The following is a 26,158-nucleotide window of genomic DNA, read 5'->3' on the forward strand; positions in this document are numbered from 1 at the left end:
TACCAAATCGAATATAGCATGGAAGGCAGCTTATTTGGTCTTCATGGTTTGCCAGACTAAGAAAATAATTAGATTCAAAGGACTCGAGAGCTGCGTGGGGCAGCAAGACTTACCGGCAATGGCGAAGGGCGCACCGAATCCGGTAACTGAAGGAGTTAGTTCGCTCTGTGGTCGCATATCGCCCGGTCATGACGGGGTCCACTCACTCATGAAGGCCCAGTATCTCCAGAAGAAGTGCTTGGTCAGAGGGTTGAAGGGAATGTTGGTGCGAGGACCCTCCGCGTAGTGGTATGGGCTGCCGAGCTGGGCGCGAGTGGTCGAGAAGCCACGGCGAGCGACGGTGGTGGCCATGCGGGCCCGGATAGCGGAGGAAGCGTACATCTAGCAAGTGAATGTTAGGCTGAATCCATTGACACGATTGCGACCGTCGGGCCACCCACCTTGGGATGCAGAGGGGGAGAGTCGTGGATGATTCGGGAGTGGACGGACAAGGCCAAACTCGTGTGGAATGGGAGTCGTCGGTCATGTGATTTAGTCACGTGGGTTACTCGCCTTGACCGCCGGCGATACATACCGCCTTCCCAATCAATACCCGCTGGATTTTTCCCGCCGAAAAGTCCATGCTTTCTTTCTTTTCTACTTCTGTGGATTCGCCCACTGAAGATGGACGAGCTCTTCGACGTCTTTGACGACAAGCCCCAGGCGGCCAAGCCTGTGGAGGGCACATCCAAACGCCCCAAGAAGGACAAGGATCGGAGCAAAAAGCGTCAAGTCAACGGCGATGTGAAGCAAAATGCAAACACACCGGTAGAGGACAAAGAGGATGTTGCCCTGCCGGATGCGCCGGCGGCAGAGACTGAATCAGACGATGCGAAACCGCCCGCAGAGGACGAGCAGCCCGATGCGAAACGACTACGCCTCGACCAGGAACCCGCTCCCGTGGTCGCGGATACATTCGAAACCGAACAGGAGCAGCAGATCTCAGGATCTGGGGGTCTAATTCCGGACCAAGGGTCAATGGTGGTATCGCATCAGGTGCGCCATCAAGTTGCCATCCCGCCGAACTATCCCTACGTGCCCATTTCCCAGCACAAGCCGCCGGCGGAACCCGCGAAGACATGGCCCTTTCCCCTCGACCCATTCCAAGAAGTCGCGGTTTCTTCAATACAGAGAGAGGAGAGTGTGCTGGTGTCGGCCCATACTAGTGCCGGCAAAACGGTTGTCGCAGAATACGCCATCGCACAGAGTCTCAAGCTCAACCAGAGAGTCATCTACACCAGTCCAATCAAAGCGCTCAGTAACCAGAAATACCGAGAGTTCGCTGCCGAGTTTGGAGATGTCGGTCTGATGACTGGTGACGTGACGATCAATCCGACCGCTTCCTGTCTAGTCATGACCACTGAAATTCTTCGGTCCATGCTGTACCGGGGCTCGGAGATCATGCGTGAAGTTGCGTGGGTGGTTTTCGACGAGATCCACTACATGCGTGACTTGAATCGTGGCGTGGTCTGGGAAGAAACGATTATCCTGTTGCCCGACAAGGTTCGCTACGTCTTCTTGTCTGCCACCATTCCCAATGCCATGCAGTTTGCCGAGTGGATCGTGAAAACACATGACCAACCCTGCCACGTCGTATATACGAATTACCGGCCGACCCCGTTGCAGCACTATTTTTTCCCTGCTGATGGCGAGGGTATTCATCTGGTCGTGGATGAAAAGGGGGTGTTTCGCGAGGAGAACTTCCAGAAAGCGATGAGCGCCATTGCGAACAAGAAGGGTGACGACCCGGCCGATGCTATGGCCAAACGGAAAGGCAGGGGCAAAGATAAGAAGACGAACACGGGGGGCAACAAGGGTTCGTCGGATATTTTCAAAATCGTGAAGATGATTATGCTCAACAAGTTCAACCCCGTCATCGTCTTCAGTTTCAGCAAACGCGAATGCGAGGCGGGAGCCCTCAATTTGAAAAACTTGTCATTCAATGATGACTCTGAGAAAGCGATGGTCGTGAAGGTCTTCCACAGCGCCATTGAGATGCTCTCCCCGGAAGACCAGGAATTGCCCCAGATCAAGAACCTTCTTCCCCTACTTCAAAAAGGCATCGGTGTTCACCACTCGGGTCTACTTCCAATTCTGAAGGAAACCATCGAGATTCTGTTCCAAGAAGGTCTCATCAAAGTATTGTTCGCCACCGAGACCTTCTCTATTGGATTGAACATGCCTGCAAAGACTGTGGTCTTTACCAGCGTTCGCAAATTTGATGGAAAGAGTCAGCGCTGGGTCACACCATCCGAGTTCATTCAAATGTCAGGACGTGCAGGCCGAAGAGGTCTTGATGACCGAGGTATTGTGATCATGATGATTGGTGAGGAGATGGAGCCTGCTGTGGCCAAGGAGATTGTGCGCGGTGAGCAGGATCGGCTCAACTCGGCCTTTCATCTGGGCTACAACATGATTCTCAACCTGATGCGTGTGGAGGGCATCTCACCGGAATTCATGCTTCAAAGATGCTTCAAGCAGTTCCAGAACACCGGGAGCGTTGTTGGTCTGGAAAAGGAGCTTCGTGAGCTGGAGGAGAAGAAGGCCAATATGACCATCTCCGACGAGGGAACCATCCGTGACTACTACGAGCTGCGAGAGCAACTTGACAAGTATAACGACGATGTTCAGGTTGTCCTCTCTCATCCCAAGTACGCACTATCCTTCCTCCAACCGGGGCGTTTGATCCATGTCAAACACCGAGGGCTCGACTTTGGATGGGGTGCCGTGGTCAACGTCAAGGAACGCAAGGTTCCGAAGCACTCCACCGAAACCTTTAACCCGCATCAGTCGCACATCGCTGATGTGCTGATAAAGATTGCGGACGGGCCGTCCGTGAGCACCAAGACCTTTGACGACATCCCGGCGGGCATTCGACCTTCCAAAGAGGGTGAGAAAGTCCGGATGGAGATTGTGCCGATGACGTTGTCCTGTATTGCTGGTATTTCCCATATCCGCCTGCATCTCCCGAGAGATCTCGTTTCGGTCGACTCGCGGAATGGTATAAGGAAACACATAGACGAGGTACACCGGCGGTTCCCAGATGGAATCGCTGTCCTTGATCCGCTCGAGGAAATGCGGATCGAGGATGATACATTTAAAAAGCTGCTACGGGTATGTGAACATGGATCTTATTCGAGTAATTCACGCTGATCTTTCTACGCAGAAAATCGAGGTCCTCGAGTCTCGTCTTTTGAGCAACCCGCTGCACAACTCTCCACGGCTGCCCGATCTGTATGAGCAGTATGCCGCGAAGGTGGCGCTGGGCACGCAGATCAAGGACACCAAGAAGAAAATCGCTGAGGCTCAATCAATTTTGCAGCTGGACGAACTGAAGAACCGCAAGCGTGTGCTCCGTCGATTTGGATTCATCAACGAGGCCGAGGTCGTTCAATTGAAGGCCCGCGTTGCGTGTGAGATTAGCACTGGCGATGAACTGATGCTCAGCGAGCTGTTGTTCAATGGTTTCTTCAACAACCTCACGCCCGAGCAGCTGGCGGCGGTCATGAGCGTGTTCGTGTTCGAGGAAAAGGTCAAGGAGACCCCTGCCCTGACCCGAGACGACCTGGCCAAGCCTCTGAAGGAGATCCAGTCGCAAGCTCGAATCATTGCCAAGGTCTCTCAAGAGTCCAAGATGGCCCTCAACGAAGACGAGTATGTGCAGAGCTTCCACTGGGAACTGATGGAAGTCATTTTCGACTGGGCGCACGGCAAGAGCTTCGGAGAGATCTGGTATGTATCATTTTGGGATTTTTTTCTTTTGAACCCAGGCTAATGTATTGTCCTGCAGCAAAATGACCGATGTCTACGAGGGCAGCTTGATCCGGGTTTTCCGGCGGCTGGAGGAGTGTCTGCGGCAGATGGCCCAGGCGGCCAAGGTGATGGGCAGCGAGGAGTTGGAGGGCAACTTCGAGCTGGCGCTGACCAAGGTGCGGCGAGATATTGTTGCCGCACAGTCTCTGTACTTGTAGATATGTCTAGTGGCAAACTAATGCTTGTATCGAATGCGGGTGCCGGCGGAGACTGCCTGAAAGCAGCCCGGTACGACGGTATGACGACTCCACGATGTTGCTCCTGTAGCTTTTTTTCCCTTTGGTTCTGTAGTGTCAGTCAAAATACCTACCATGTAGTCCGGATAGGAAGGTAGAGCCCAATAATCAACTAATGGTTTTGGTGCTTGCCGACTGCGCATCAGGGTTGCGTTGCCGCCCGCAACCACCACCATTTCTTTTCTTTGCTCCACCGCTTGTCTTCCTCCTCTCCCCACTTCTTCTTTCTTCACCTCACCTCTTCATCCCTCTCTCTCCCTCCTTGTTTTTCACTCTTCCTTCTACGCCTTTTCACTCACACTTTTTTTTTCTCTTTCCCTCTCTTGGTCTCCGTCTGAGGAGTCTTTGCTTGCCATCCGGCTGTGGTCATCATGAACAGCCTGGTGGCCACGCCTCCTGTGCCTCCCCATTTCTACGAGCATCCTCGACACTCTCCTTCCCGTATAAGTAAGACTAGCTAGCCTCTCATCCCCCTTTTTGATGTTCGATACTGACAAAATCGAACAAGTGTCTACACCATCCTCCTATACCTCCCGGAAGCGGAAAGCTGACGACGATGGCAATGACCACGACGGACGCATGTCTGCCTCCCCAACCAACTCACCCGCCTTCACCCCTCGCCAGCTGCCTCCCATGCGGAACATCAAGCGTTCCCGGCCGAACATTTCAGGCCGTCCGCTGGCTCTACCTCGCCTGCTAGAAACGCTGGACACAGATGCCTTACGGGCGGTGGTTCGGACCATGTGCGAGCGCCACCCCCAGCTCGCCGACGAGGTGGTACACACCTCCCCCCGACCCAGCGTCTCCTCGACTCTGCAGGTGCTCCGAAATTACCAGGCGGCTCTCCAGTCGTCGTTCCCCCTGGGTGGCAACACCGAGTCCGACTACGCCTACAACCGAGTCCGCCAGCCGCTCAGCAACCTCCTCGACGCCCTGAATGACTTCACGCCCAACTTCCTCCCCCCGAACGAGCCGCAGGCGTCCACCTCGTTGAGCTATCTCGACGGAGCCACGGATATCATCCATGCCCTGCCACGATGGAGCACGCTCCAGAACAACTTCGAGCGGGACTCCGCCTACGATGAGATTTGCAAGGCTTGGATCCTGGTGATCCGAGAAGCAGGCAAACGGGGCGGTGGCATCCAGCTTCAGTATGGCGGCTGGGACCAGACGCTGGCCAAACACAACCAGAACTCCGGAGGGAAGCTCCAGGCGGCGGTGAACGAGTTGGGCTCCAGTCTGGGGTGGATGGCCGGGTCCGACAACACCCCCTCTCACAGTCCTGGCGGTGGTAGTGAAATGGGCTCGATACGAGATCAGCTTCTCTCGGGCACCTATGGGCTGGGGACTCCTGTCAAGGTTGGCCCCTGGTGAAAGCCAGTGGCCCGGACCAATACGTAACGACCAACTTATCATCGACCCAAGATAGGCTCCCCGCATCGCATCGCACCTCTCTCATCACTCTATCACTCCTGTGTCTGCCGTCCGTCGCACACAAGCTCATCACCTCCCTATCGCCGGCTCCTCCCGGCTGCGGCTGCTTCACCGAAGGACCAGAACCTTTCGACCCCCGATGCATATCACGATCACGATACCTACTGCATGACACGTTAGAGAAACCACCTGGTCTCCGTCAGATTGGCGTTTTATAGTATGCAAAGGCGAATATGGATGATGTGCCTTGCTTTATGTTTTTGCCTCTTCCCTTTGTTCTGCTCGAACATTCCGAATTGAATTGATTCTTTGGATTCGTGTCTGTCTTGTGCAGAATTACTTTTTTCGGTTCTTCTTCTCTCTTGATGCAGGCAGGCTCTTTCGTCTTCTTTTTTCTCTCCCACACACCCTCTTTTGTGCCACTCTTGATACTTTCCCATCGATGGCGTACTACTTACGTCCCTTGTTATTCTTGGCGCCTCTGGAGTCGTGTACATCGCCTCGCTTCGCTTTTTACCTCGTGCTTTACGCCTGGTGTTTGTTCTTATTTACTTACTTACTATTTGGGGAGAATAACATGGCATGTCCCTCGTCAGCTCGCATACTTAGCAGAGTCCACAACAACCTGGACAACGTATGTACGGTATATCGCGCCCCCTTGCCTAAGCCCCTCAGCCCTGGGTCTGGGCCCCTTGGTTTATGTCCCTCACATATTTGCCTCTTGGGTGAGTATACAACATCAGCTAGTGTACCGATCTCACCCTGTGATGGGGTACTTAGGGTACTATGTAATTATAAGAAGATCTGTAAAGAAATGCAACTCCGTCTCTCATTGATCTACTACCTTCGAAACATTATTAATCTTCGCGTGACCGGGTCAAGTGATGCATCCAAGCCCAACAAGCCACGCGGCTCCTATCAAGAATTAAAAATGACACACTCGGACCGACGCTGCAACTCGCTTTCGTTTTCTTCTTTCTTACGTCGTCAAAAAAAGAGGGGGAGAAAGAGAAGAAAGAAGGATAAGAGATTATAAGATCGCGCGCTTGACCATGCGCAACAACCACCCAGCATCCTCCCACCCGCCATTCGCACCGGGTTTCTCAACCTTGGCAGTGGACTCGTCGCCGTCCGTATGAGAGAGGACATCACCATCCCCCAGGTCGTCACCATCTTCGGAGTCATCATACTCATATTCCGCCGACGAAGCGAGCGAGAGATTGTCATGATGCCGATCATGATCATCCGTCTCGACGTGGGGAATAGTAACCGGCTCCTCGAATGTAACCGTCGTAGAAGTGGGAGCAGTACCGATCCGCGCCTGAGTCGTTCCAGGGGCCGAGGCGCCGGTCCACTCATCCGTGCTGAAAAGCGTCCATTCCACCAGCCGGTCGAGCCAGGTGCCTAGCCCGAACCCGCGCTCGCGGGTTAGACGCTGTAGATCGGCTTCGTCGAAGTCGTCGTCGGGCGTTGAGGAGGATGAATAGTCGTACTGCGAGTCGGAGTCATAGTCGCCTTCCCCTTCCCCATTCCCTTCCAGGTGAAACTCGGAGTCGTCGTCCGAGATCCCTCGCTCCCGTCGGTGCTGCAGCGCAGCCATCTCGGCGCGAATCCGCTCATCTACAAAGTCCGCGACCAGCGCGGGACCACTGCCGCGCGTCTCTTCGGGACTCGCAGTTTCCCCCACCGGGCCAGGGCCGGGGATCTGGCCCGCTGTCGAGGACGGCACAGACGATAAAGGCGGCGGAATGGCAGTCATCGCAAGCCCCGCGCGGCTGCTGCGACGGCTTCCGCCACGGGAGCGCGAGCTGCGACGGGACAATGCTCCGCCAGGCGTAGAAGCACCAGATCGAGATTTACGCGATGAGGCACCGGACTTGGTGCGATGGTGGTGGCGGGTCGCAGCAGCATGGGACTCGTCGAAAGGCATCTCCGAGACGAGGCTGGTGGAGCTCTCACGCTTCGAGAGCCAGCTCTGGCCCTTTTGCTCGCGCGTCGACGAGGCCAGCGCGATGCCCGCGCGGAGCATCCACTCGGCATCGGATGCTGCATTTGCAGGTGCAGCTCCATGGCCGGCTGAGTTGAATTGGCGCTTTGAGTACGCTGCCGAGCTAGGTCGTTTGCCGGTGCTATTGCTGTGCGAAGCGGACTGGTGGTGGTGCAGTGCGTGCCGGATTTCGTTGGCGTGCAGGTTTGTATCGCTCAGGTGTCCGGGACGGGTCGAGCTTTTGCTTCGCGCGTGTCGTGACCTAGACGCACTGCGGGAATGGGAGAGGAGAGAGGGCGTGCCGGGGACCGAGGCACTGGTTAGGTAGGAGGTCCGCGGCGAGACCAGACTCTCGATGGGGGCATTCTCGTTGGTGGTATCCCGGGTACTGAAGTAGTCGGTTGGTTCTGGATCGTCATCGATAGGGAATCGGGGGGTTAGAGGGGCGACGGAGACTTGGTGGAGAGATGGGTAGGAGCGGCGAGATCGAAAGCTGTTCGAGGAGGGGGTGGTGGACTATAGCGGGTCAGATTGGCTGACATGATACAGGTCTCGCGTGATGATGTACTCACCTCCATGTCGATTTCTGGTCTCAGACTCTCTGAAAGGGAGAGTGAGTTGAGTGTCGAGAGACAAAAACCGGACGACGAAGCAAATGCGGAGGTGTTGCACGTGCGGGCATGTGATCGGGGACTGGCCATGCGGTACAATGCCCAGCTCTAATTCCGGTTTTGTAGATGTAGAAATGTGCTTTATTTTTCGTAAATTCATATTCTAGCGAGGTTCTTCTTTCTGCGATTTAGGTGGTTGCTCAAGGTCATGGTTTGTAGACATGCGAATATCAGAAATATATATCTCTTTCCACCTCCGACGTCATCCATGGCTGTATACAACAAGTCTCTCAACTTACATTCTAAGACGCAGCTATTCAACCAAAACATCAGGGATATCTGCGAATCTAAATGAAAACCATGCTTACATCACATTGCACTCTAAACGCTAATCATATCACTATACAACAGCAGAAACCTCTCACAGCCTTGAATCTTGAAAATCCAAGAACTGCGCGCCCTTGGTCCGCAGTTCTTCCAAAACATTGTATTCCATAATCCACCTCATGCGCTCCGTCAACGTCTCCGGGCTGAAATTACTCGTCAACTGATCCGGGGAGTCCGAGCTAGCCAGCTTTCCAGCTTCTTCGCTAGTCCGGGTAACGCGGTCAGTCCGGGGCTTGCGCAGGTCCTGGTAGAACTTGAACGCCGCCTCGAGATCATTCGTCTTCCAATGACGAAGGATAGTTGCCAGTGCAATACCCGACTCAATAGCCATACATGTGCCCTGGCCTTGGTGCGGAAGCGTCGAGTGTGCCGAGTCGCCGAGTAGAATGATACCCGCATCCTGCTGCTCGGCGTTCATCTCGTACCACTTCTCCAGCGGATCGCGCACATACAGCGCCTGTTTGAGCATGCGACCGTCGGGCGAGCCCGCGCGCAGACCAGCGATGATATCCTGCACCTGCGGGCACCAGTCGCGGACGTGCTCGTGCAGGCTCTCGATGTCGGAACGGGACATCCAGCTCTCCGAGTCCCAGGACTCAATGGGCTCCGACATGAACGCGATAATAGCGGCGCGGTCGGTCTGCGTCTCGCGGTTGCCAATGGGCAGAATGAGCACATGGCGTTTCGGACCGCGGAAGTTGACCGTCTTGCGCAGCAGCTGCGCCGTCTCATCTGGTAGATCCTTGTAGTCAACAAACCCGCGGTACACGACTTGGCCGGAGTAGTTGGGTGAGTCTCCCAGGCCCATATCGTGACGGACATTGGATTTGATTCCGTCGCAGCCAATGACGATATCCGTTTCTGCTGAGCTGCCATCCTCAAAGTGCAGCGTGTACGGCGCCGATTTCTCGCTGCTATTCCGATCAATCGAAGCCAAACGCTTTCCCAAATTGAAGCTCGATTCCGGCACGCGCTCTTTGAGCGACTCCAGCAAGTGCGCGCGGTGCAGCAGGCGGGCGGGCGGGAGGGAGAACTCGTCAACATGGCCCAGATACTCTCCGGTCTTGTAGTTGTGGTACTCCATGTAGCAGGGCAACTTGCGGGACGAGCGGCGCGTCATGCTCTCTTTCAGGCCGAATGAATCCAGCACACGATTGGCATTCGAGGTGATGTTGACGCCGGCGCCAACTTCGGCAAACTGCGGCGCCTGCTCGTATAGCTGGACGTTTTTCAGGCCGGCGTACAGGGCGGCGTTGAGGAACGACATCCCGCCCAGCCCGCCGCCGACAATGGCAATTCGCTTATTTTCGAAACCCATGGTGGGAGGAGATTAAATCGAAGACGCGGGTGTGTATGATATGAGATAATGAAGAGAAGATATAATACTGGGGAAATGCAGATGCTATGCTTGATGCTAGACGCGCAGTATGAAGAAAAGCTGAGCAGCAGTTGTTTATATGAATGAAATCATGCGGAAGGCCAGGCTGGAAAGATAATCATCATCGGGGTTTCCTCTTCTCCCCGCCTGAGGATGGCCGATCCGATCTAGCCGTGCAGAGACGTCCGAAGCGTGGGGAAAGAGCCAGGCTTCCGAATGGCCCTGATCACCGGATTTCCCGAGCGCGAACGCTTATGCTGGACTTGTTACTCAGACTGCTCTGCTGTGCCACGCAGTGACCAAGTAGAAGCTCTCGCCACAGGTCGGAAGACCCGTCTGTGCACTGGTTGCCCATCCGATGGCCGGTGGGGCTTCGGATGGACAACCACTGCGGGTTGTGTTACCGGAAACGGACCCTCTGCATCCACATTCTTAAACTGTGACTCGAAACATATTGCTATGCAAGTCCGACTACAATATCGCCTGGGTATCAATGTTCCGATGACAACAAATCCGATTCTTTATTTGTGTGTTGTATCTTTTAAGCACCAAAGAAGGGCTCTCAGTCTCATGCTTTCAATAATTTGGTCATTCTCTTTTAACTTCAAAAAATCATTAGCATTTGGCGGCCAATATCAAGTCCAGTTGAAGATCGCTCTATTACTGTGTGTGATGGACAAAGTCTTGACACTTCTAAGTTAGTCGGAACGGATATGATCCGTGGCAACTACACAGGCACATTGTAGTATCCATTGTATCAGCCGAAAAATAAAGGCCAATGGTACTATCTATAGGCCGAGTGGTGGTGGTCAGTGTACCGGGCGAATAAGGGAAGAATAATCATCGCCGTCTTTGGCCTGCTTCTATATACGGCATTGGGGATCTTGGTTGTATTTCCGAAATGTCATACTCCATATGGATTTCTAGTCTCTACTCGACAATTTTGCCCTTATTCACAACAAATCCCTCCAACGCCGAGATGGCCGCCCACAACCGGTTTTCCGCCTCGGGGAAGACCAGCGAGCGCGGGCTGTAGAAAACCTCGTCACTGACTTCCTCCGGATGTCGGGGGAGGCAATGCATAAACTTCCAGCCTTCCTTGGCACCGCCGCGTTTGGCCAGCTCCGGCGTGATCTGGAAGCCCTCAAAGGCCTGCATACGCTTGATCTTCTCCGCCTCCTGGCCCATTGAAACCCAGGTATCCGTCACGAGGATGTCAGCGTCCTTGACTGCCTCCTCGGGGACATTGGTCTGCGTGAGTTTGCCGGGCTTGGCCACGCCCACGCCGGAATTCTGGATAATCTCCAGCATATGAGCCGGAATCTCATATCCGGCGGGCGTAGCCACTGTCATATCCACGCCCATCTTTGTAGCGCCAATGGCCAGGTCGAAGAGAACGTTATTTGCGTCTCCGACCCACGCAATCTTCAGACCCTCGAGGCCCAGGCTCGACAGGTGATGCGATTTGGGCGGGAAGGCCTCATAGATAGTCAAAAAGTCGGCAATGATCTGCAGCGGGTGAAAGGAGTCGCAAAGCGCATTGATGACAGGTACCGATGAGTGCTTCGCCAAATCCGCCACATCCGAGTGCTGCGAGACCCGTGCAACGATGCACGAGACCATTGATGAGATCACCACGGAGGTATCGTATAGGGACTCATTGACGCCGAGCTGGATGTCCTCCTTGCCCAGGAACATGGGGTGGCCGCCCATCTGCACGGTAGCGGCCTCGGTGGACACGCGCGTGCGGGTACTCCGTTTGTTGAACATCATGGCCACGGTCTTGCCGGAGAGCGAACCCAGCAGGCTTTGCGGGATGGCGCCGGACTTGATGGCGCGCTTGTGCGACGCGGCATTGCGGACCAAGGTGGCGAATTCGGCGGGCGTCAGGTCCGCGATTGAGAGTAAGTGCCGGGGCGCGAAGGGCGAGGTGGGTGGTGTGGTCTGTGTCTGGTGGGCAAATCGGCGGAGACCATTAGCCTGAGTTGTTCGCAGAGAAGAGGTGGAGCCGGCCAATTGAGTTACACTTTGAGCGCCCGCACGGGCGGCGGCCTTGAGACCACTGGCCATAGTGGGAAGAAAGGAAAAGGGATTGATTAAGAGAAAGGAGTGTGTGTGTGTAGCAGTAATGGGCAGGGAAGGAAGAGGAAGAAGAGGAAGAAAAAGAAACGGTGAATGGTGAGTCAGGGCCGATGACTGCCTGACCGGGACTAGCGTACGGCCCGCCTGTCTTGTCTTATCGTTCCCAGCTTATCGTCGTCATCCTCTTCCCCCCATCCTCCACTTCGCCCACTCGTGATTCCATCCACGCTCTGTCATTCTTACCACATCGGAGGCATCATAGCCCAGCCGGAATGGCTGACGAGGCGAATCGTCCTCTGTTGAACGGGGGCTCTAGGGCCTCGTCGCCAGATCGATCGCCCGATCACACGCCGCGTGGTCGGCCTGCACCATCCTTCGAACTATCATCAGAATCGACCCCTCTACTGCATCGTCGCGAGGATGACTTGGCGACCTATGGAACCGAACAACGACGATCGCGATCCCCGTCAGCGGCATCCCGAGCCGGTTCTGTCGAGAGTGGCTCCACCAAGAAGACCGCCCGAGTACCATGGCCGACCTTCATAGCGCTTGGTATGCTCATATTGGCAATTTTGGGAATTCTGGTCTTTGCCTTTGCGGCACCGGCCGTTGTGAAGGAGTATGCACAGGAGGCGGCGGTGTTTAAACCCACCGTGCTATCCATTGATTCAACAACCCCCAGAGGCGTCCGCGCTCGCGTCCAGGGAGACTTTGTGATGAACTCGACCCATGTGCAGAACAAGCCAGTCCGGGATATCGGCCGATTTGTCACATGGATTGCCACAGAAGTGGAAACGGGTCATTCGGACGTCGAGGTGTATCTCCCAGAGTATGGGAATGTGCCCATTGGAAACGCCTCGGTGCCGCCGATCAAAGTGAACATACGTCCTGGCCATATAAATCATGTCGATTTCTTGACTGATCTGACCGCGGGTGATATACGAGGCATTCATTCAATAGCCATGGACTGGATAGAGGGTAGGCTGGGCCGCCTCAGGATCAAGGGCAAGACAACGATGCATTTGAAGACAGGCTTGATCAGTTTGGGATCACAAATGCTGGAAAATGAAATTTTATTTGAAGGTGAGTTGGTTTCGGTGTGAGATTGCACTATATTCTAACCCGGGTCAGAGAACGACTTTCCGGCTCTGCCGACCATCGACGTGACGAAGCTTAATGTGCACGACGTAGACAATGGAGGTGCCATGGCGGTCGATGTTTCCATCGCAGCATTTATCGATTCGCCTCTTGCGCTCACGGTGCCCGCGCTCGGGTTTGAAATCTTGGTGCCAAATTGCTCGCCAGGTGACCCGAACATTTTGGTTGCCAGGGCGGAGACAGATGAGATCCAGATTCACCCTGACCAACCAATACATGCCGATGTTGGTGGCCTCATTCAGAAACTTCCAGAGGAGTTGACCAGCAGCTGCCCGGGGAGAAAGGCTCGCCCTTGGACCTTTTGGTGTCCAGTTTCATCCAAGGCCAGGAGACGACCATCTACGTTCGCGGGGCGGACTCACCGTCACCCAATACCCCGGCGTGGCTCGTGGATCTTTTGCGCAGTGTCACGATGCCGGTGCCGCTTACGGGGCACGCTCTGGACAATCTGGTGAAGAACTTTAGCATGACCGACACGCATTTCTCTCTCCCAGACCCATTCGCAGAGCCAGGAACACCAGAGTCGCATCCCACCGTGTCTGCCTTGGTCAAAGTTCTCATTGCCCTGCCGGAGCAAATGAACTTCCAAGTTGATGTCCCGCAAGTTCGTGCCCTCGCAGACGTCTTTTATAAGGGCAAAGAGCTCGGTGCCTTGGACATCGACCAGTGGCAAGACGCCAACTCGACTCTCGTGAAGGACCAGGATAACTCCACAGCGCTGCTTGTGGAGTTTGCGATGAAAAACGCACCGTTACAGGTTTCGGATGACGGACTGCTGGCAGAAGTCGTCCAGGAAATGCTGTTCGGTAGCAAATCAGTGGTGCTACGAGTGGCCGCCAACGTAGACGCGAGGGTTTCGACCGTCTTGGGCCAGTTTGCCATTCGCGGGATTCCTGCGGAAGGCAAAGTCCGCGTGAACAGTATGTTCTCGTTTTAGAATATAGGATAATGCAAGCAAGTCTTCTTTTTTTTTCTAATTGACGGTCATTCTTTCATAGCTCCGTTTGATGGCGCGCTCAGTCACTTGAATCCGCGAGTCGTGTCCTTGCAGCTAGAGAATACAACCGAAACGTCGATGTTTCTGTCTACTCGGTTGAACTTCACGAATCCTACCAAATACGCGGCAACGATCCCCTTTGTGGATCTTCTCGTACTCTACAACGGTACAGCCATTGCTCATGTCATTGCCCGAGACATGTCCGTTGTTCCTGGGAACAACACGAATGTCCACGTCGACTTCTCATGGAGCCCGCACGATACCAGCGGGATTAACGGGACAGTAGCTGGGCGGCAACTCCTCTCGGAATTTATCTCGGGTTGGTTTATTTGACCCAGGCACCCACAAGACGCTTTTCATATTCTTACATTCACTAGGTTCCAACACGACTGTCACGATTAAGAGCCACAGAGGGACTATTCCATCCCTCCCAGATCTCGGAGAAGCCCTCTCTGTTCTTTCCATTGATATTCCAGTACCTCGAATTTCCAGCCCAGACCTTCCAGACGGTGGAAATGACGGAAATGACCGGCAACATCATTTCATTCAAGATGCAACGGTATTGCCTCCTCTGTCTCATATCCCAAAGCTCTCCCAGACCACCGGATTGCAGATATATCCCTGCTATCTAAATGAATCCTTCATACTAACCATATAACCCCCAGCTACACCTCTGGACCTCAACCGCCGAATTCACCCTCTCCTCGCCCCTAAAAGAAACCAGCATCTTCATCACCTCCGTAGACGCAACCGCCTTCTACGAGGGCGATGAGCCCGTCGGCCGAATCAACTACAAACAGCCCTTCGAGGTGCCGCCTGGTCTTTCTCAAACCCCGCGCTTGCCCGTTGATTTGGCACTTGGGAGTGTCGGGTATGAGGCTCTGCGGAAGGCTCTCGGTCAGGAGCTGGAGATGGACGCTGTGGCTAGAATTGGGGTGAGGATTGGGCATTATCGGAATGAGGTGTTTTATCATGGAAAGGGGATTGCGGCTAAGGTGAGGGTTTAAAATGTAGGGCATTTGGAATCTTTCATACGATTGCTCGAGCGTCTAGACTCCAGGCCGTGAGTTAATTAATGGCCTTGCTTATGCCCTGGACAAGGAAGATAACTGCATGTGCTGCACTGTTGGTGCTGGGCTGACGATCTGATCGACTCATTAGAGACTTGCTGTGATCGGATCGCAATGGATGGATCTGGCAAGGAATGCTGGACTGATTTCTTTAATTCATCTTGATTGAACAATTCCCTTTGAGGGACATCTTTTCTGTTGGGTTCATGGGTTATTACAAGAAGCAAAATAAGTCAAACACTAAACTTGAACTCCGAAATAAAACATGAAATAATATGAAGCAAATAGACCAATTGAATCATATTGGGTATGTATATTTTCACTTGATAATCGGACGGCAACTCTATCCCGGGGGCAGGGTGCTGGCGTCAACCACATCGGCGGCATTCTTCTCGATCTCCTCGGTGGGCTCGGAGAGCGGAGACCGGGGCAGCGCCATCAGACCGGTGCGGGTGGATTCGAGGATACCGAAGGGACCGATGAGCTTGAGGAAGGAGTCAATACGGGAAGGCTTAGCGGAGCTATCGAATAGTTTAGTCAATGGTGATTGAGATCAGGCGAGGGACGACATGAGTTATGACATGGTACTTACACCTCCACGATACAGTTGTTGGTGCTGATATCCAGGACTTTGCCGCCGAACTGGTGAGTCAGACGAGTGATGGCATCCAGATGCTCGTGCTTGTGACGGAGAGCCTGGCTGGACGGCAGGTGGCGGGGGTGGAATTCGGGATTCTTCGAGTCACCCAATTGGTGCTTGGGCTGGCCTTCCTCTGACGGAGCGGTGATCTCGCGGTGGTGCTGCAGCAATTCCTCAAAGAACTCCGGGCCGAGAATGGACACCTTGGCCAGGAGGAGCTCACGCTGCACCAGGGCCGAGTCGGTGTAGTCGAGGACAGCCCAGACGGGCACGAGGTCGTCGAGTTGGCGACGGGCCTGCTCGACGACACCCTCCTGGCCCTTGAGCACGATGGTCATGCGCGACAGATCCTCGACCTCGGTGTTGCAGACCACCAGACTATCAATGTTGAAGCCGCGGGCGGCGAGAATGCCGGACACGCGGGACAGCACACCGGGCTCGTTCTGGACCAGGCAGTTCAGGATGTGGCGCTTGGGGGGGTTGGTGGGTGGCACGGGGGTCTCGTAGAGAATCGATGAGACGGCCGTCGGGGCATCCCACTGGGGAGAGGCATCGTTGACGGGGAGGGGCAGGGGGGACCGGCGGTGCAGTGCCTTGTAGGCCAGAGCTGCCGTCGAGCTGGACGACGATGATGCCCGGGTGAAAGCGAACCGAGGCAGCGCCGCAGCAGCCCGGGATTGAGCGGATGCTGTTGTGGAGGACAGCAGGGACGCCGACGCTGCGGACAGCGTCAATGGGCGTCTGAAAGCCATGGTTATGGGGTGGGAGTGTGTAGTGTATAAGTGACTAACTGACTATCCGGGGACATTTTTCTTCTGTCCGACCTCGGCGGTGCTGAGTCATGTAGCCCTAGGTCGGAAGAAGACTAGTGCACACGTGATTATACACCCTGCTGTTGCGATCTGCGACAGGCACAATTCGTCGTGATACGGTGACTTGAAAAGAGGGACCCATCTTGCTCACGGGATTTCCTCTCTGGTTGTTGCGGATTCTGTTGTGGTTCTCGTCGTCCTGAATCCTTTCTCCCCTTATGCGCCGCTAGCCAGAACCCGTCTCCACTCGGATCCTCAACTTTCTCCTTCCAGCATCCGAACAAGAGCTCCCCTGCGTTCTTTGACCCAGCTCTCACCGCAGTTTGCCTTGTCCCCACTGCAATGGCTGACGACGATCGCGATCACCGAGCCAAGCGCTCTCGTTTCGACAAGACCGAACCCGAACCTCGACGATCGCGATTTGATCGCCGGTCCCGTTCTCCGTCCACAAGACACTCGGAATCGACTCGAACTCGCAGTCCCGATCCTCGAAGCCCAGGCGCGGCCCAGTCTGGCGCTTTGGACCCGGCTGCCGCAGCAGGTATGTGGGATGGCCCTTTGTGTGAAAAGAAAAATCGCTAATGATCTGTCCCAATAGCTGCCGCCGCCGCCAAAATCAATGCTCAGTTGCAAGCGAAAAAAGGCATTCAGCATGTCGATGTTCCTCCAATCCGCTCAGTGAACAGTCCCCTGCCCCCAATTCATATGCGACGGTGATCTAACACCACATTTTAGAGTGCAACCCCTGCAACGCGATCCGAGACCCCGTCCAATGCCGATGCATCGGGAAAATTGAACGACGAAATCTATGTCGCTGATGGAGACTATATCAAGGATATAGAGATCAATGATCTGCGCAACCGTTATACATTGACCAAAGGGTCAACTCAAAAGATGGTAAATACTCCTGTTGTCGTTCGCTGATATTCCAGACATTGCCCCCGCAGGTGATGGACTCTTCTTGGATTCATTTCTTGTTGTCTGCTTTTTTTGCCTTTTATTAGGCGCTACTGGACGAAGCTTACCCAAAGCCACTAAATTAGCACCCCAAACTGTTGCATCTGCTGACGTCGGCCGCGTGAATTCTAGATTAAAGATGAAACTGGCGCCGGTACGCCTTCTTCAATATGCTGTTGGTAAAGAAAGAAGCTTATGACTTGTTTTTTTTTTCAAGATGTCACCACCCGAGGCAACTATTACCCCGACAAAAACATGGCAACTGCTGCGGTAGGTCCCGCTGTCAATTTCCTCCGCTTGGGTGCTGATAATTTCGATTTAGAATCCACCTCTGTACCTGCATGTGACAAGCACCAACAAGGAAGGACTCGAGAAGGCCGTAGTCCTGATCAATGACCTCATGCAGAAGGAGCTCCCTAACCTAGTCGATGAACGACGCTTCCGTCGCCGCGAGCCCGAGCAAGTGGAGCGAGATGAGTATGGCCGTGTATGAGACTGCCGTTCTTTTCTGAAACTGCTACAATGAATTTACTAATGGAATGCAGCGCAAATGGCCTGAAGAGCGCATCCCAATTGATCTGGAGCCCATCCCCGGCTTCAACTTGCGTGCTCAAGTCGTCGGACAGGGCGGTGCCTACGTAAAGCACATCCAGCAGAAGACCCGCTGCAAGGTTCAGATCAAAGGCCGCGGCTCTGGCTTCATTGAAACCAGCACCGGACAGGAAAGCAACGACCCCATGTTTTTGCACGTTGCGTGAGTTTTTCCCCTTTGCCCATCTAGTATCTCCAGCTGACAATCCCAACCAAAGCGGACCGGATCCCAACGACGTCCAATCAGCCAAGGAGCTCTGCGAAGACCTCCTCACCAACGTCCGAGAGCAGTACCAACGATTCAAGGAGAACCCACCTCAACACGGTTACGGTGGCGGCGGGTATGGCCAGCGCGGTGACCGCTACCACGGTGGTGGTGGGGGAGGAGGAGGAGGTGGTGGCTATGGCGGCGGCTACAACAATCGCCAGCAACAGTCGCCCACAGATAGCCAAGGCGCAGGCGGTGCTGCCGGCAGTCCAACGGACTACAGTGCGGCCTACGCTCAGTACTACGGGTCTGATCCCTATGCCGCCTACGGTGGATACCAAAACTACGTCGCCTACTACCAGTACTACCAGCAAGCTGCAGCAGCCCAGCAACAGCAGTCGCAGAGCCCTGCTCCGCCTCCCCCTCCTGGCAATGAGGCGCCTCCCCCTCCACCTCCGGGAGCTGGGTCGCCGCCACCTCCTCCCCCTGGAGGTGGTGCTGGTTACAGCGCAGTATGAATTCCTGCTTTTTGACCAATTTGATTTCATGACTAACTTTTTCTCTCCTGTTTATAGGTTCCCCCGCCTCCTGGTCTGTAACGCAGTTTATGACAATGAGACCGGATCCGCTGTTGATAAAAAAGAAAGATATCTGGCTCATTTTGAACAGAAAAGTTTGGGAAGAAACGTCCAAATCTATGGAGGAGAGATGAGAGATGTCTGGATTAAGTAGGATGTAATCTTGTTTTTCTTATGGGTCCTGTCCCTTTCGCGTTCTGCTTTTTGCTCGATGGGAGTTTTTCTTTTCCTGCTGTCCCTATAGCTTCTTCAACTGTTTCTATATTCCAGTAATCGGATCTCTTTATGCGTTTGCAGAACATTGGCATGCTCTACTAAAGTCTGGCATAGTCCATTTCTTGAGATGATATTGAAGCAACTTGTCATATTATATGCTGCACCACCTATCACGAGTTCGATGGGGAGAAGGAATCAAAACGCCGGCCACCATGTGACGAAAGTGGGAATCATTCGAGGAGAAGAAAAATATAAACAATTGAGCGTGGGCAGCTCTGTTCTCAACAGCAATCCGAACACCAACGTCTAGTTGCATCAGGAAACAAGCGCGGAAACATAGCCTGCATGATCTCCGACATCCCCATCAAATACTCAGACGGACTCTCGGCAGCCATCTTCGCCTTCCGAGCCGCCAGTCCCGCACGACCCTCCTTACAAAAATCGCAAGCGAAATCGCACGGCGAAGGAGGCAAGGCAGCAGCACCATCCCCCTCCGTTTTAATAGGCATGGACGAAGGAGGCGGCTGCGTCGAGCCCATCTCTTCCAGCTCGTAGTCGCCAAAGATCTCTTTGATCAGCTCATGTCTGCAGCGGGTAATAGTCTGGCAGTATCGAATAACCTTCATGAAGCTCTCGAGCCGGGCTTCTTGGTTACGCATCCGGCTGGCGAGGACCTGCGCTGGCCCGCCGCGGTTGCGCACGTTCTCAGCATCGCGGCAGACACGGTCGTAGATCCGGTCTCGTTCTTGGGTGTTGTAGTAGACTAGCGAGGCGGCGGCGCGGCCGTCCCGACCTGCACGTCCGGATTCTTGCACAAATCCTTCGAAACTGCGAGGCGGTGTCCAGTGGATTACGAAGCGGACGTGCGGGTTATCGATGCCCATTCCGAAGGCGTTCGTGGCAACGATGATGGAAAATGCGCGCGAGGGGGTCTCATCTGTTGGGGTTTGAGATTGTTGCGGCGCTGTCCACATGGCTTGGATACGTGTTCGGTCATGCGGCGCAAGTCCGGCGTGGTAGGCCACCGCTGAGATGGACGTATCTGAGAGTTTGTGCGCGAGGTTCTCAGCGGCTGCACGCAGTCCAACGTAAATGATGCCTGACATTGGTGGAAGTCGGGCTGCTGCGTCGGCGCCGAACCGCGCCTCGCGTCGGGATTGAATGGACTTGAGCCATTTCCGGAGGTCGTTCAGGTGGAAATCTTCTGCGCTGGTGGTGTCGCTGGCATAGTCTTCGAGGTACCGGACCTCATAGTGTATGTTAGGTCGAGCAGATGGCGTGTTAAACAATTTGAGCTGGGACGTATCCAGCCCCAGCATGTTGATGATGTCTGAGCGAACGCGCGGTGTGGCTGTGGCTGTGAGAGCGCTGATAGGAACAGGTGGGCTGGTGAGAGTTTTCTTGAACCAGCCCAGTTCTTGGTATGCAGGACGAAAGTCATGGCCCCATTCACTGATACAGTGGGCTTCGTCTATTGCAACGCGCGTGAGCTGGCCTTGTCGGTGGACAATCGCGAGGTTGCGCCGAAACATCTCCGTCTGGCATAGTTCGGGGGTCACATAGAGGAGGCGTGTGCGTGGATGACCAGAGAGAATATCGTCCAGAATTTTGCGTCTTTCTGATAGGGTCGTGTTGGAGTTGATGGTTGACACTGCTACTCCAATGGCCCGGAGAGCATTGACTTGATCCATCTGTGGCATTGTTAATATCTCTAGAGCAGAAGCTTGACTGGCCCTTACCATCAATGCAAGAAGTGGGCATATGACAATCGTCACTGTACGATAATTAGTTAGTAATTTAGTTCCATGTCACAGGCTAAATGCATAAGAACGGACTCACGCCCCGTGCTGATTACCGCAGGCAATTGGAAGCACAAACTCTTGCCGAACGACGTCGACGCTTGAAGGAAAACATCGTGGCCCTCCACGACTGCGTCAATCACTTCTCGTTGCAACGGACTGAAAGAAATCATGTCAGTGTCGATCATCTGGCAGGCCTCGACGCTTCAACTGACCGAAAAGACTGTTTGCGGAAGACGCGGTGGAGGTAGAACTCCAGGTCTGGCTTGCGCCGCCGGTGCTCTCCTATATTAGCCATTAGGCAGCATTGCAGGGGTGGTGAAAAGAAAAGTAAAGAAGCCAACGTCTTGCCGAAGCCGGGAAGATTAACTATTTGAAGACCGCGCGTGGAAGAAGGCGCGGTATCACGTGAGGATAAACGGATTGCCTGTTTGGGTTGTATAGAGTGTGCGTTTCCCACATTGGAAGCATAGTGAGTGATAAGTGATTTAAAGAAACATCTTCGGACGTCGGTGGTATATTATTCAGGGCACGAAATGCCAAAATGTATGTACATAGCCGTTTATTTCGCGCTAAGACTCGCACTAATAATCATAAATTGACCACAGCCCAAGAGAACTCGTTCCTATTGTAGATATTCTCTATGGATACAAATGTATTGGCTCTCTACTATAGAGTACTTGCCAAACCAGCTAACAACCTTTTACAATTAGCTTAAATCCTGATGTTATCTCGTCTGTGAGCTGCGGATTTAGAACTTCCAATTGTTGGCCTGAACTGCTATTGGAATCAAGCTCGAGTATAGGAATTCATTGTACCTCTACCATATTTACTTATCAACATCCCGCAAGCAAAAAGTGAATAGGATAAATTATCTACGTAATTCACGACAAAAAAGCATCATCACAAGGGACCACGTGACGCCCTTCGAACTAAGCATATGCCAGCCTCCCGAGGCCAAGGCCCGTCATTCCTCCTAACTACTTAGCAGAGCCTCCAACGTCATAGGAAGGAGGCCACCATGCATGGATGTACCGTGACAAGGATTTTCTCTATTGTGCAGAAAGAGCATCGACCAGCATGGCCTGTACTTCGTCAGCTTTACTGCCCGCGCGGTCTCCGCACTCACTATCCTCTTCAACCCCGGATAACTCCGCTCGTGGCGAAACGGGGAGCTACAACAACAAACAAAAGGCTCTATATCGACCATGATATCCGGCCTGCTGCCGAGATCAACCGTCAACTCTCCTTCACCCAGGAAGTGTTTAACAAATCACTCGCGCTGACCCACAGCCGAATGAACGATGTGACTGAGTTGCGGTGCGCGCTTTTCAATACGAACGGCTCCCTCGTGTCCTCGGAGACTCTCATGACCAAAGTTGACATCGCGAAACAATACGGAATAGACATGCGCGACCTGCGTAATGCCGATCTCGTATCTGAGGGATCTCCACACATCCTGGTCCGGCCTTCCACGATATTCATCAGCATCTTCTCTTTGCGGCTACTCATCCAGTCAGACCGGGTACTCCTTTTTCTTCTTGACTCTGAAAGCGACGATGTCAAGATGGAGGATATATTCGAGCAGAATCTGCAATCGAGGATACGCACTGACCCGGGGCCCGACGCTATGCCAAGTCTTCCCTACGAGTTGCGTGTCGTCGATGCCGCTCTGGCATCAGTTACAGCAGTCCTTGAAGCGGAGCACCTTCTACTTCGAGAGGAGGTTGGACAACGACTCCGCGATTCGCAACGGGAGGAAGGCGTGCACTCCACTTTACGTGAGCTGCTAGAGCATAGAAAGAAACTGGTTACCATCGAGCAACGTGCACGTCAGGTACGCTCTGCACTGCAAGAGCTTCTCAACAACGACGAAGACCTGGCCATCATGTATTTGTCAGATCAGCGTGCGGGTAAGCCGCATGCCATTGCAGACCATCAAGAAGTCGAATATCTCTTGGAGGCATATTACAAGAATGCCGATGCAATTGCCGAATCTTCCAACGCTCTGGGAGGGAACGCCAGTCGCACGGCAGGGGCGATTGAGTCGATGCTAGATGTGCGGCGCAATCAGATCCTGATTTTAGAGGCACAGCTTGAGATTTGGATGCTCGGTCTTGCTGTGCCGACCATCGTGGCGGGCCTATTTGGAATGAATGTGATCAACTATTTCGAAGAGAGTACCTCGGCATTTGCTGTGCTTGTCTCGGCGTGTGCGGTAGGAACTATGCTTATTGCACGGTACGGGATGAGGAGACTCAAAAGGATCCAGAAGATGCAGCTTTAGATTTAGATTATCTTCTACATCAATTATAGTCCCACGGCCAGAATATACGAATTACGGCTCCGACCGTTCTGCTGTGGGCTCGTACAATAGGCAAACATCTCATAGAAGCTAACTCGATTGAAGAAGTTTCGCCTTCAATGCTAAACACAGGCACAATTATTGAATAAAGATTTTGCTAGAAGCACAGTTGGTATACGGCAGATTTATGTATAATGTACAAAAGAGATATCAACCATCTCCCTACTCCCTCGGCCATCCCCACAAACTCGAATGCCTAACTACTTTCTCGACATCTGCTTATCAAGCTCCTCCCGAACAGCAAGGACATCATTAAACTTGCGCCGATCAGGATGCCATAATCGTTCAAGCTGCAACCACGCCTCCAGGACCTCCTTGGGCCCACAGCAGGTGCCAAATGCGCGCAGAATCACAATGACCATGCGCCGGCCGAGGAAGACGCCGTTTTCAACGCGGTAGTCGACTTCTTCGAATTTTTCCATTTCTTCCAGCTCTCGGCGCAAAGAAGGAGAGCGGTTGTCGTTGAAAAACTCGTTCAGGTCGAAATCTTCGTATTTGGCATCGGCGTCGTCATCGTGCTCGGTTTCCTCGGAGGCCCTGGGGTCTGTGTCTCGATGAGTGGTGTCGACTGCGGTATTGTCAGGCTCCTCGTGGATCACTAGGTTCCCGTCCGCATCTACCGACGGTAACGGCATATATAGGTCGTCCGTCGCCTTTGCCCTGGAGGTCTCCTCCTGAGTACTTTCTTCCGTGCCATCGCCAGACAGTGGGTTTTCCCAGACCTCCTTTGGAGGAGTGGTATATGTCTTGTTTTGTCTGGTCTTGGAGTCACGTAGTGCCCGTAGATAGGTGTGCCAAGTCAGCCGCAGCTTCTCTGCAGACCATGCCTTGTTTCTTCGGCCGAAACGAGAGAACCCTTCGAAGAGGAGAAGGTAAATTAGGGGACGGGGCGGAACAGTATAAAAATATTCCATGTCGCGCAACACGGCCATGAAGCTGTCGAGCTCGCCACTGTGGTATGCATAGTATCGAAGGAAAGTATAGAAAGTTCGTGTGTCTGGAGTCATCGGAAGCGAGTCTTGGAGAGCACGGTGATATTCGGGCAGGCGGTTCTTGAGGGCCTGAGACTTCTTCAGTATACGGCCCAGGCTCCGGGTTCTCGCGCGGTAGATCGCGAATTCTGACGACAGCGTAGGGTTCGTGATAGATGTCTGGTCGGGAATGGGAGTCGCGTTTCTTTGCCTATCGTAGGCTTCGAGCATGCGCGCATACAACTGTTCCGCCGTCTGCACATCTCCGGCTCGAAGAAATGACGCGGTCAGGCAATTCAGCACGACAGTGTCGACGAGCTCTCCGGATCTGACGAACTCGTCAAACTGGTCTCGAATGCCATTGAGATCATGTCGCAAGCCGTAATAGTATATTTTTGAAACCTTGCCGCAGCGAGAGAAGCTGATGTTTCGCTTCACCATTTCTTCCTGCAGCCTATCGGCAACCGTAAACTGACCGGCTTTGATGGCGATGTCAAATAGGATGTTGAAAACGACATCGTCCGCCGGAATCCCCGCCACGTGCTCCATCTGCTGCCAAATGCCAATTGCGCGCACCAAATCTCTCCGGGCGACTTGGCCTTTTGCCCGGCCAGCAAAGTGAATCGCCGAGCTCCAAATCGTCCGAGACATGGGGAGACCGGCCGTGATCATGTCATCCACCAATGCCAGAAAGCGACGGGCATCAACCCATCTTCGATCGCGCGGCGCAGCGAATCGACGTAGAAGGGCACCGCGGGATTTCTTAGAGAGATGCGCAACTCCTGGGGCAGGGATGCTCCTATAGAGTCGAAAAAGATATTGGGTGGATGGTTGTTGATTGGACCGTAGTGTTTCGACAAGCTTCGCAACAGATGGAATCTCGACGGCATCGTGTGAGTGATCCTTCGTGGTGCGCATTGATTTTTGCGGGAACGCCACAATATCGGCAGCTTCTTTCCAATCAAGGCCCAAATTGAAAGTGGTGCGGTAGAGGTTCGAAATAGAGCGATAGAGTTTCTTGTCTGGTTGAACCCATTTGTCTTCGTGGGAAGACTCCTTTGAAGACGGATGCTCCTCAAACTCGTCGCTTTTTGACGAATTACCACGTGCACCATTGCTGTCAGGCTCCGTTTTCTCCTCCGATTTGTGATTTCGGCCATCTTCATCTGTCAGCGGTTCATCTGCATGCTTCAATCCGTTGCTCATAAACCGCCGAGCCGGCGAAAAGTTCTCCGCGGACATCGTGTATTCCAATCGCTTCTTTGATGGCAGCTGCATCCTGCCAGACATATCATTGCCCCGAAACCTCCGCATTTTATATTCCGGCGCTTTCACGCACATTGTTGACAGCCCTCGGCAACGCGGCGAGTGTTCCTGACAGAAGCTCGCCAGCACCAAAGAGCCGACGAAAACGTCCGCTATTGACGCGACTGTCGGGCGAGGACGGGGGCGAGTGGCGAGCTTTCTGGTCGAGACATTGTAGGATAGACGAATCGGCTTAGGCATGGGACTTGGATGGGGAAGGACGAGCCCATCGGCGACCTGCTGGGGGAGATGTCGCAGGCTCGACGAGCTTGGGGATGAGGTGGAAGGAGGCATGAGCTGGCTGACATGGTGGCACTGGGTCAGCCATGCATGTCCAATTGGCAGATCCAGGCCGTAGCACGAAATAAGAAAGAAAAAAGACAAAGAGGGCTCAAGACGCAGTTCGAGAGACGGGGAGAAGTGTTGGAAGCAGAGTGTTTTTCTGGTCTTTCTGCCGCCGGGCGGAGAGGCTAAGGGGCCAATCGCATTAGCTAAACTTCTCGTCTTTTTCTCTCTCCAGCACC

At 53.7% G+C, this 26,158-nt stretch overlaps 12 protein-coding genes across 12 annotated transcripts; 6 read left to right on the forward strand and 6 right to left on the reverse strand.

Moving 5' to 3' along the window:
* Window positions 1-30: 30 nt before the first annotated feature.
* Window positions 31-381, reverse strand: N7510_007098 (cytochrome c oxidase VIIc family protein; the record flags this gene model as incomplete). The annotated part of the gene is made up of 3 exons (XM_056979023.1): window positions 31-56; window positions 114-146; window positions 207-381. The coding sequence occupies 3 exons, from the start codon at window positions 379-381 to the stop codon at window positions 31-33; spliced, it is 234 nt and encodes a 77-aa protein (XP_056832066.1).
* A 282-nt stretch (window positions 382-663) lies between these two features.
* On the forward strand, window positions 664-4,010 carry N7510_007099 (ATP-dependent RNA helicase MTR4; the record flags this gene model as incomplete). The annotated part of the gene is made up of 3 exons (XM_056979024.1): window positions 664-3,153; window positions 3,206-3,771; window positions 3,830-4,010. The coding sequence occupies 3 exons, from the start codon at window positions 664-666 to the stop codon at window positions 4,008-4,010; spliced, it is 3,237 nt and encodes a 1,078-aa protein (XP_056832067.1).
* A 449-nt stretch (window positions 4,011-4,459) lies between these two features.
* On the forward strand, window positions 4,460-5,462 carry N7510_007100 (cut8/STS1 family protein; the record flags this gene model as incomplete). The annotated part of the gene is made up of 2 exons (XM_056979025.1): window positions 4,460-4,535; window positions 4,597-5,462. The coding sequence occupies 2 exons, from the start codon at window positions 4,460-4,462 to the stop codon at window positions 5,460-5,462; spliced, it is 942 nt and encodes a 313-aa protein (XP_056832068.1).
* Window positions 5,463-6,552: 1,090 nt separating this feature from the next.
* On the reverse strand, window positions 6,553-8,210 carry N7510_007101 (DUF3984 domain-containing protein; the record flags this gene model as incomplete). The annotated part of the gene is made up of 2 exons (XM_056979026.1): window positions 6,553-8,025; window positions 8,082-8,210. 2 exons carry the CDS (start codon window positions 8,208-8,210, stop codon window positions 6,553-6,555), a joined length of 1,602 nt encoding a protein of 533 aa, XP_056832069.1.
* Window positions 8,211-8,541: 331 nt separating this feature from the next.
* On the reverse strand, window positions 8,542-9,825 carry N7510_007102 (uncharacterized protein; the record flags this gene model as incomplete). The annotated part of the gene is made up of 1 exon (XM_056979027.1): window positions 8,542-9,825. The coding sequence occupies one exon, from the start codon at window positions 9,823-9,825 to the stop codon at window positions 8,542-8,544; it is 1,284 nt and encodes a 427-aa protein (XP_056832070.1).
* Window positions 9,826-10,815: 990 nt separating this feature from the next.
* Window positions 10,816-11,955, reverse strand: argB (ornithine carbamoyltransferase; the record flags this gene model as incomplete). Its single annotated transcript, XM_056979028.1, has 1 exon — window positions 10,816-11,955. The coding sequence occupies one exon, from the start codon at window positions 11,953-11,955 to the stop codon at window positions 10,816-10,818; it is 1,140 nt and encodes a 379-aa protein (XP_056832071.1).
* A 179-nt stretch (window positions 11,956-12,134) lies between these two features.
* N7510_007104 (uncharacterized protein) lies at window positions 12,135-15,724 on the forward strand (the record flags this gene model as incomplete). Its single annotated transcript, XM_056979029.1, is given in 8 exon segments — window positions 12,135-13,050; window positions 13,099-13,349; window positions 13,391-14,045; window positions 14,124-14,164; window positions 14,177-14,441; window positions 14,500-14,681; window positions 14,788-15,117; window positions 15,551-15,724. Coding segments are annotated over 8 exon segments (2,814 nt in total), but the record flags the coding sequence as incomplete, so codon positions are not given.
* Window positions 15,725-15,768: 44 nt separating this feature from the next.
* Window positions 15,769-16,350, forward strand: N7510_007105 (uncharacterized protein; the record flags this gene model as incomplete). Its single annotated transcript, XM_056979030.1, has 2 exons — window positions 15,769-15,945; window positions 16,000-16,350. The coding sequence occupies 2 exons, from the start codon at window positions 15,769-15,771 to the stop codon at window positions 16,348-16,350; spliced, it is 528 nt and encodes a 175-aa protein (XP_056832073.1).
* A 636-nt stretch (window positions 16,351-16,986) lies between these two features.
* N7510_007106 (KH domain-containing protein) lies at window positions 16,987-18,999 on the forward strand (the record flags this gene model as incomplete). Its single annotated transcript, XM_056979031.1, has 9 exons — window positions 16,987-17,185; window positions 17,243-17,322; window positions 17,380-17,541; window positions 17,734-17,755; window positions 17,819-17,871; window positions 17,924-18,088; window positions 18,147-18,355; window positions 18,411-18,912; window positions 18,976-18,999. The coding sequence occupies 9 exons, from the start codon at window positions 16,987-16,989 to the stop codon at window positions 18,997-18,999; spliced, it is 1,416 nt and encodes a 471-aa protein (XP_056832074.1).
* A 476-nt stretch (window positions 19,000-19,475) lies between these two features.
* N7510_007107 (putative RecQ family helicase RecQ) lies at window positions 19,476-21,291 on the reverse strand (the record flags this gene model as incomplete). The annotated part of the gene is made up of 4 exons (XM_056979032.1): window positions 19,476-20,885; window positions 20,934-20,968; window positions 21,034-21,152; window positions 21,209-21,291. 4 exons carry the CDS (start codon window positions 21,289-21,291, stop codon window positions 19,476-19,478), a joined length of 1,647 nt encoding a protein of 548 aa, XP_056832075.1.
* Window positions 21,292-22,014: 723 nt separating this feature from the next.
* N7510_007108 (CorA family magnesium transporter) lies at window positions 22,015-23,280 on the forward strand (the record flags this gene model as incomplete). The annotated part of the gene is made up of 1 exon (XM_056979033.1): window positions 22,015-23,280. One exon carries the CDS (start codon window positions 22,015-22,017, stop codon window positions 23,278-23,280), a length of 1,266 nt encoding a protein of 421 aa, XP_056832076.1.
* Window positions 23,281-23,558: 278 nt separating this feature from the next.
* Window positions 23,559-25,928, reverse strand: N7510_007109 (pentatricopeptide repeat protein; the record flags this gene model as incomplete). Its single annotated transcript, XM_056979034.1, has 1 exon — window positions 23,559-25,928. One exon carries the CDS (start codon window positions 25,926-25,928, stop codon window positions 23,559-23,561), a length of 2,370 nt encoding a protein of 789 aa, XP_056832077.1.
* Between the last annotated feature and the right edge of the window lie 230 nt (window positions 25,929-26,158).

Source organism: Penicillium lagena (genome assembly GCF_028827675.1).
Source record: "Penicillium lagena strain IBT 129212 chromosome Unknown utg000005l_segment0_segment0, whole genome shotgun sequence".
Classification (NCBI taxonomy): domain Eukaryota; kingdom Fungi; phylum Ascomycota; class Eurotiomycetes; order Eurotiales; family Aspergillaceae; genus Penicillium; species Penicillium lagena.